This window comes from Nanorana parkeri, unplaced genomic scaffold (assembly GCF_000935625.1).
Source record: "Nanorana parkeri isolate BGI_ZX_2015 unplaced genomic scaffold, ASM93562v1 scaffold81, whole genome shotgun sequence".
In the NCBI taxonomy this organism is placed as follows: domain Eukaryota; kingdom Metazoa; phylum Chordata; class Amphibia; order Anura; family Dicroglossidae; genus Nanorana; species Nanorana parkeri.
The window spans coordinates 425,584-435,705 of NW_017306349.1; the positions used below are offsets into that span (position 1 = coordinate 425,584).

Below are 10,122 nucleotides of genomic sequence, written 5' to 3' on the forward strand. Positions count from 1 at the left end.
TTATTAAAGAAAACATTAAAAAAAAATAAAACTAACCCTGCCGCCCCCGCCATTTGGTTGCCATTCTCCATTGGGGTGAGGGGTTGGGCGGGGGAGGGGGGCACGCTGAGGAACCTGGCCTTGGGGCAGCGGAGAGAGTAAATCTGACCATGGTTGCCTATGCAGGGACAGAAACTATATTATCAGCATTATCTGTGTGGGGGTAATAAGGATGTGTAATTCATACAGATTGTGATGATTACATCATTTGAATTATGGGGGTGTGATGATATTTAATGATCGTCACATAATGACCAGCAATGTGTATCTGACACAAAACATAAAGTTCATAGTTTTGTATAACTAAGGACATCAAACTGAGATGTCAGACTCTTATGTCATTGACCTGCTTTCCTAAGACGATGAACGCAATGAACTCCCGTCAGCTCACAACTTCTAATGACTCACCTTAACCCATAGAGCACTGTACCATCTGGGTGCAATCTTATCATTCGATTCTTGACCGTGACTCCGTGTAGAAACGACTTTTTGTCATTCAGAAAGTATGTATCCGGGAGCCAAAGATGGTCGGCCACTCTGTTATCCAGTGTGAGATTCAGGGGCAGGGCGGAATAGGCCAAACGCTTGTCCCGCCAACTCTGCTGAAAATACATGGTGATGGTGTAGTCCTGTAACAGAAAGAAAAGGGGATCAGTCAATCAAAAGGAAACAATACACCCTAAAAAATCGATCAAAGTGCTAAAAAGTTATTAGTTTTAGGGATTTTTTTTTTTGCACAATGTATATAGCTGTGGTTGGAGGCCAAATAGGGCAAAATAGTAACAATGCTCACCAGCACAGATAGAGAGGGTGAATATCCCCAACTGGCCATTGACAGCAATAAAAACCTAAAAGGAGGGTCTGTTCCCTCCTCCATCCAAAACCCAAAAGGATTTTTTTTTTTAATTTGATCAAATAAAGATACAGCCTTACAAAATACAGAATATTGTTCAGATGTTTTCCCTTGTACATTATATGATCCTATGAACCTCCTTTGAGTCTATGAACCTCCTATGAACTTCCTATGATCCTATGAACCTCCCATAATCCTATGAACCTCCTATGAACATCCGATGATCCTATGAACCACCTATGAACCTCATATGAACTTATGAACCTCCTATGAACTTCCTATGATCCTATGAACCTTCTATGAACCTCCTATGATCCTGTGAACCACCTATGAACCTCATATGATCATCCTATGTACCTCCTATGATCCTATGAACCTCCTATGAACTTATGAACCTCCTATGAACTTCCTATGATCCTATGAACCTTCTATGAACCTTCTATGAACCTCCTATGATCCTGTGAACCACCTATGAACCTCCTATGAGCCTATGAACCTCCTATGAACTTCCTATGATCCTATGAACCTCATATCAAGCTCCTATGAGCCTATGAACCTCCTATGGACCTCCTATGATCCTCCTATGAACATCCGATGATCCTATGAACCACCTATGAACATCCGATGATCCTATGAACCACATATGAACCTCATATGAACTTATGAACCTCCTATGAACTTCCTATGATCCTATGAACCTTCTATGAACCTTCTATGAACCTCCTATGATCCTGTGAACCACCTATGAACCTCATATGATCATCCTATGTACCTCCTATGATCCTTTGAACCACCTACGAACCTCCTATGAACTTATGAACCTCCTATGAACTTCCTATGATCCTATGAACCTTCTATGAACCTCCTATGAGCCTAAGCACCTCCTATGAACTTCCTATTATCCTCCTATGAACCTCCTATGATCCTGTGAACCACCTATGAACCTCCTACTGTGAACCACCTATGAACCTCCCATGAGCCTATGAACCTCCTATGAACTTCCTATGATCCTATGAACCTCATATCAAGCTCCTATGAGCCTATGAACCTCCTATGGACCTCCTATGATCCTCCTATGAACATCCGATGATCCTATGAACCACCTATGAGCCTCCTATGAACTTATGAATCTCCTATGAACTTCCTATGATCCTATGAACCTTCTATGAACCTCCTATGAGCCTAAGCACCTCCTATGAACTTCCTATTATCCTCCTATGAACCTCCTATGATCCTGTGAACCACCTATGAACCTCCTATGAACTTATGAACCTCCTATGAACTTCCTATGATCCTATGAACCTTCTATGAACCTCCTATGATCCTGTGAACCACCTATGAACCTCCTATGAACTTATGAACCTCCTATGAACTTCTTATGATCCTCCTATGAAACTCCTATGGACCTTCTATGAGCGTATGAACCTCCTTGATCCTATGAACCTCCTATGAACCTCCTATGAGCCTATGAACCGCCTATGATGGCTCCCCATCTCATCGTAGATGATGCACCATGCTTAGCAATGTGTATCAGGCCAATTGTGTACACAGCTTTTTTTGACACTCAGGGCAAATTATTTGTTAACACCCCCTTCTAAAAGATCAAGAAAAAACAATCAAGGGTTTAATAGAGGCGGGGTGGATAGCGACAGATCTGGAGGAGGGCAACATTCTAGTAATCTGATCCTCTAAGTAGCAATAAAGTGACAACATGTTGGCAAAAATGGCAATCCTGACAATGCAAAGGCTACTACTGGGCAATCATATACAATACACAGCCAACAAATGGGCAATTGTTACAATACATGGGCAAAAAATGGGCAATTGTTACAATACATGGGCAACAAATGGGCAATTGTTATAATTCACAGCCAACAAATGTGCAATTGCTATAATACACAGCCAACAAATGGGCAATTGTTATAATATACAGACAACAAATAACAAATTGTTACAATACACATTGCTCATGTGCCCATGAAATACAAATCCCTTGGCAGGTAAAACAGATTCCATGTGTGTATTTTATCTGCACTGTTTGGAGTTCAGCTCTAGACGGGTTTAACAGTTTCATTTTTATCTTTGAAGGAATTGAAAATCCTACATACAAGCAAACAGGACGGGTTTGGCCAATTTCAGATTTTCACTGGAGTTCAATCAACTGAGAAATAGACAGAATGAGAGTGTTGGGAAAACTGGAACAAAGCCTTGCAGAATCTAAGAGGATTAAATACCAACAGGATGTCAAGCACTATTTCAATAATGAGGTATATAAATGGGGGTGGGGAAAGGCCTATAGAAATTGACACTTGGAGTCTGGTAGAGGGGGACGACTTTTAGCACCTTAGAACAATTGTTGGCACTTCAGGATCCTCTGATACTTGTCCTCGGAAGTTAATACGACATTGGAGGACACTGATTCCTGGCAATGCTTCCGGCTCATAAATGGGCGTCGGGATTCGTAATGCAAAGGCAAAGACCAAAAATTCTAACAATGCAGATGCAATACTAGGGAGACAACGTTCGCTCACAGGCTGCTCGAGGAACGACGGAAATGTTATTCATTTGTCTTTGGTAGTATATATATCAGACATCATCATGCTAAGTGCGCGTCTTCTACTTCTTGGCCAAACGTTTCTGACCATCGCATCTACTATGGGATGAGGAACATGAGCTACAACCTTACATCTACATTATTCCAGCCCCTAAAGGTCCGTGTCAATAGGCTTTTGTTCACATCAGACTGGTTTTAAATACCCATAAAATGTCTAAGGTAATGCAAAACCAGCTTGAAGCAGGTTAAATGCAGGACAGAAGGAGGTCAACTACAGGTCAAATGCACCTGCCAATTAATTCTGAATGGTCTCAGAAGCGTCTCAAACTGATATTGAACTGATACCAACGCCACAAACCCAAAGCCCATCTACACTAACATGTCAAATTGTTGCCATAACTATATGCCCAAAGCTTATAGGTACAGCCCGTCACATGTATGTATAGAATGAACTTGAGATTTTACCTTATGCCATGGAAAATGCAAAACCCACTTGAAGCAGGACAAAAGCAGGTCAGAAGGATATCAACTGCAGTTCATATGCCCCATCAATAAATTCTGAATGATCTCAAAAGCGTATCAAGCTAATGTACAACTGAAGCCATTGCCACAAACCCAAAGCCCATCGGCATGGGCTGATGTCAAACTGATGCTATCGCCACAAGCCCAAAGCCCATTGGCGTGGGCTGATGTCAAACTGATGCTATCGCCACAAACCCAAAGCCCATCGGTATGGGCCAATGTCAAACTAATGCTATTGCCACATGCCCAAAGCCCATCGGCACGGGCTGATGTCAATCTGATGCTATTGCCACAAACCCAAAGCCCATCGGCACGGGATGATGTCAAACTAATGCTATCGCCACATGCCCAAAGCCCATCGGCACAGGATGATGTCAATCTGATGCTATTGCCACAAGCCCAAAACCCAATGGTACAAGCCTGTCTCTTTTGCTATAGAATAAGCCTAAGATATTATCTTACATCTAGAATATTTTAGTCCCTTAAGATCTGGTGGGACAAAGCATAATTGGAAATGAGGTCCAAGATACATGACTGTTCTGGCAAATCCCAAACAGTTGGCATCTATGCTATGTGAATGGAGAAACCCACTTGAAGCAGGTCAGAAGGAAGACAAAACTGCAGGCCGCATGCCCCTATCATTGAATTCTGATTGGTCTCAGAAGTGTCTCAAACTTATGTCTAACTTATACCTTCAACAGAAGCTTAAAAACCATTGGCAGAAACCCGTCACTATAGAATGAGGAACATGAGATACAACCTTACATCTTGATTATTCAAGTTCCCTAAGAGCCTATATCGATGGGCTTTTGCTTGCAACAGATGTGGTTTGGATTTCCAAAATGTCTATTGGAATGCAAAACCAGCTTGAAAAAGGACAAATGCAGGTCAGAAGGAGGTCAACTACAGGTCAAATGAACCTGTCAATAAATTCTGAATGATCTCAGAGGAGTCTCAAACTGATGCCATCGCCACAAGGCCAAGGAGACAAAGCCAAAGGTCAGGTCAGGCAGCAAATCAGGATTACCAGTAGACATGGCCAAAGGTCAGGGTAGGCAGCGGACAAGGATCACCAGGAGACAAAGCCAAAGCCCGGGTCAGGCATTAGACTAAGATCACTTGGAGAGAAGGCCAAAGGTTAGGGCAGGCAGCAGACGAGGATCACCAGGAGAGGAGGCTGAAGGTCAGTGCAGGCAGCAGACTAAAATTACCAGGAGATAAAGCCAAAGGTCAGGTCAGGCAGCAAATGAGGATTACCAGTAGGCATGGCCATAAGTCAGGGCAGGCAGAGGACGAGGATCACCAGTAGACATGGCCAAAGCCCTGGGCAGGCGTTGGACTAGGTTCACTTGGAGACAAGGCCAAAGGCCAGGGCAGGCGGCGGATTAGAATTGCCAGGAGACAAGGCCAAAAGTAAGTACAGGCAGCGGACTAGGATCACCAGGAAACAAGGCCAAAGGTTAGGGCATGCCACCAGGAGACAAGGCCAAAGGTCAAGGTAGACTGCAGACACTCAGCACCAGGAGACAGCAGGTAAGCTCTGCCAATGCTTAAAGCTGCCAAACCAGTAGCAGAATAAGGTAGGAAAAGAGCCCAAGCTTGTAGAACTACAAGTAACAGATCAGCCGCAACACCGAACTGTGTCAGTACTGACACACCATCAGCTGACAGGCCGCAGAACGATGATGTATAACAGATAATGGTCAAACCTGCGAAGTGCACATTTAACGCATTCAGGCCTGACTATGTACTGTGGGTTGTGGTCTTAAGTTTGGACCCTCAACATTTAAACACATTCGGGGGAACACATGTCGAAAAAATAACAAGTCAGGAACCTTTAAGACTTTTCTCAGGATCAGAGACTTTATCCTGACATTTTTCACCCTTCCTCAATGATCAAAATCTCCCATCTGGATTTTCAGGGCTGCGTCTTTGGGCCTCACGCGCCATATAGTTTTGATGGATAAGTTGAAGCATTGCGGCCATCCTGCCTGCCTATTTCCACAATCATCTGCGTTCTCTATTCGCTGTAATTGCCAAAACAAAAGATAAACTGCTCAGGGATTAAGAAAATAGCAATAAACTTGCTAATAACTGTCAGTTCGGATTATGTTGTCATTATAAGCGCTGCTATAATGCTCCCTCTTCATATAAGGAATGATAACGTATACCTCCACAACCACAGAAGACTTAGGGGTCTATTTATAGACAACTGGCAGAGCCATTGGCCCTGACAATCTCTGCAAAGGCAAAAAACGAATGTTCTTAGTATATTTTCTTTTTTAGGTTGAATGTAAGGTAACGTAATACCGAATTATGGCCAATAGATGGAGCTGAGGGGCATAGGAAGTTAATACTGTGCGCCTCAGCTCCATCCAGTGGCCATCATGTGTTATTACATTACCTTACATTGGACCTAAAAAGAAATGCCCTTTAAAACGTATACCTGCACCACCATAGAAGACTTAGGAGTCTATTTATAAACAATTTACACAGCCATTCCCCCTGCAAATCTCTGTTAATGCTCCTTCTCCGTGAATAGAGGCAAAAAGGGAACATTTTTAGTATATTTTCTTTTTTAGGTGGAATGTAAGGTAATGCAACATCACATATGGCCAACAGATGGAGCTGAGGGGCATAGGAAGTTAATACTGTGCTCCTCAGCTCCATCTAGTGGCCCTAATGTGGTATTACATTAACTTACAGTGCAAAAAAAATGCAGTTTAAAGCAATATTTTCAGCTTACCAGTCCTTTATTTTCACCTGGCAATCCGATCGCCTGGCAATCCTACCAGTAACATACTTCCTGTCCTAGGGTGACAACTAGGGATGCACCGATATATCGGCCGCCGAAACATTTCGGCCGAAAATTGCACTTTTGGCTAAATGCCCGAAAGTGCCATTCTCCTACCGATACGTCGGCGCATCCCGGGTTTCTTTCCTCTCCGCTGAGCGCTGATCCGTGTCCCAGCGGGGAGGAGAGAAAGTGACAGCCGGCCGAGCGCTGCGGGAGGAGAGCGCTATGAGCGGCCGCTGTCTCTCCTTCCACACCGCTCAGCCACCTATCACAGTCCAGCAGAGCGGTGTGGGGGCGGAGACAGCTCGCGCTGTCACAGGAGGCTGGGCTCTCCTCCCACACCGCTCGCTCAGCCTCCTGTGACGGGTGTCAGAGAGGATAGCAAACACTCAGTGATCAGTGATCGCTGAGTGTTTGTAGATGATTGAGGATATGGTATGGTTACTGTATCCTCAACTATGAATGGGAGTGATCTACATCCCCTCCTACATCACTTCCTGTTCATTCATAGTTGTAGTTATAGTAAACATACTCTGTCCTCAAGTTATCAATGAACAGGAACACTCATAGAGGATTCTCAATCACTTTTTCTGTTTTAAAAGGGAAATATCGGGGGTCTGTTTAAACGCCTAATATTTCCCCAAAGCCCCTAAATGTAAAGTAAAAAATTTAAATATATGATAAAAAATGAGTTAATAAATAAAAATAAATCTAAAAAAATTAAAACGTTTATAAAAAATAAATAAAAAATAAAATATTTGAAAAATTTGAAAGAATTAAAATAAAAACATTTTCGGTTTCGGTTTTGACCTGACAATTTTTTTTATTTTTCGGTATCGTTTCGGTTTTTAAATTTCTATTTCGGTGCACCTCTAGTGACAACGCTCACTCACTGTGCCTATAGAAGAGCAGCGTTGTCACCCTAGGACAGGAGATGTGTTAGGAGTTCAGAACAACTCCCGTCCTCGTCTCCATAATATGGGGGAGGGTGTTGTAGTTCTTTGAGCAGAGCTGATAACACTCCTTGTATTTCAGAGCAGCAGAAGCACTTTGTTGCTGCAGGTTCAACAGGTTTGCTTTGGGGTTTTTTTTTTAATCAAACAGATATAACAAAATACTTTGAATGATAGAATGAACTAAACAATAGGGATCAAATGTGAAAGGTTTGTTGGGATCACATACTACACTATAGTACATAACATCCCCCAAGTGCGGGCCAGATGTAAAAAGAATAACTGAATCAGTTACCTTGACATGGAACAATCGAGCCCAGTTGGCTCATAAAAGAGAAAGTCAAGAAGGGTAAATGGCGTTCCCAACATTTCTCAGTACGTCCTGTTTCTTATAATGTACTCACTGCTCCGAAATACTTCACTTTTTTTTATCTCTGTGCACATTTTTGATGGTTTGTTATTTTCTTACAGAAAAATAAAGAAGTAAATAATATGGCTGCCGAAGTATTTCAATAGTTGAAGTGCGGGCCGAGGTGAACTGCCAATGCCACTTATCCAGAGTTGGAACAAAAAAACATTTCAGACTCGTTATGATAAAACTGTATTGTGGTGAATATTCAGTGTCTCTGCATTCTATACAGTCACATGTCAATGGGAACGACCTACCTACGACTCTACCTTTCTACTACATTAGAGGTAGGTTATATCTATGAGGAGTATGTTCAAGTAGACCTTTCAGTAACTTTACACATTTGCCTTAATACATTCAGATCAGCCATAACATGACGACCAACCGTCTAATATTGAGTAGGTCCTCCTTTTCCTGACTTGTCGAGCCATGGACTCCACTAGACTTCTAAAGGTATGCTGTGGTATCTGGATGATCCCCCTAATATTGAGTAGGTCCCCCTTTTCCTCACCTGTCCAGGCATGGAGTCCACTAGACCAATGAAGGTATGCTGTGGTATCCGGATGACCCCCCTAATATTGAGTAGGTCCCCTTCTCCTGACCCATCCAGGCATGGACTCCACTAGACCTCTGAAGGTATGCTGTGATATCTGAATGACCCATCCAAATACTGAATAGGTTCCCTTTTCCTGACCAGTCGAGCCATGGACTCCACTAGACCAATGAAGGTATGCTGTGGTATCTGGATGACCCCTACAAATATTTTGAGGAGGTCCCTCTTTTCCTGACCTGTCCAGGCATGGACTCCACTAGACCTCTGAAGGTATGCTGTGGTATCTGAATGACTCCCCCCAATATTGAGTAGGTCCTCGTTTTCCTGACCTGTCCAGCCATGGACTCCACTGGACCTCTGAAGGTACGCTGTGGTATCTGGCACCGAGCCGTCAGTAGCAGATCATTTAAGACCTGTAAGTTGTGAGGTGATCGGCCTCCATGGATCGAACTCGTTTTTCCAGCATATACCACAGATACTGCATTGGATTGAGATCTGGAGAATTTGGAGGCCAAGTCAACACCTCAAACTCATTGATGTGTTCCCCAAACCATTCTTGAGCCATTTTTGCAGTGTGGCAGGGCATATTATCCTGCCGAAAGAGGCCACTGCCAACAGGTAATACTGTTTCCATTAAGGGGTGTACTTGGTCAGTAGCAACGTTTAGGTTGGTGGCACGTGTCAAAGTAATATCCACATGAGTGGCAGGGCCCAAGGCTTCCCAGCAGAACATTGCCCAAAGCATCATACTGCCGCCGCCGGCTTGTCTTCTTCCCATAGTACATCCTGGTGCCATCTCTTCCCCAGGTAAGTGACACACACGCACCCGGCCATCCACATGATGTACATCAGACCAGGCCACCTTATTCCATTGCTCCGTGGTCCAGTTCTGATGCTCATGTGTCCATTGCTTTTGGGGGTGAATACCGGTCAGCATGGGCAACCTGACCAGACTGCAGCTACACAGCCCCAAACACAACAAACTGCGATGCTCCGTGTGTTCAGACTCCTTTCCATCAGAACCAACATTCAATTTATCAACAATTTGAGCTATAGAAGCTCTTCTACTGTATTGGACTACACGGGCCAGACTTCGCTCATCTCGTGCATCCATGACCCTTTTGCAGGTTCATTGGCATTCCTTCCTTGGACCACTTTTGGTTGGGAACATCCCACAAGAGCTGCAGTTTTGGTGTTGCTCTGACCAAGTCGTCTAGACATTACAATTTTGCCCTTATCAAAGTCCCTCAAATCCTCACACTTGTACATTTTATGTGCTTCTAACACATCAACTTCAGGGACAAAATGTTCACTTCCTGCCGAATATATCCCTCCACTTCCAGGTGTCATTGAAATAATTCCCCCCCACTTCCAGGTGCCATTGTAATATACCCCCCACTTTCAGGTGACATTGTAATATACCCCCCCACCCACACTTCCAG

General features: G+C 43.5%; 1 protein-coding gene across 1 annotated transcript in view; it reads right to left on the reverse strand.

The window, feature by feature from the left end:
• Positions 1-10,122, reverse strand: part of LOC108805022 (gamma-aminobutyric acid receptor subunit beta-4-like) — a 68,828-nt gene that overhangs the window by 12,274 nt on the left and 46,432 nt on the right. The window contains exon 4 of the mRNA XM_018576976.1: positions 448-668. Coding sequence (XP_018432478.1) covers positions 448-668 — 221 coding nt within the window. The remainder of the gene's footprint in view (positions 1-447; positions 669-10,122) is intronic.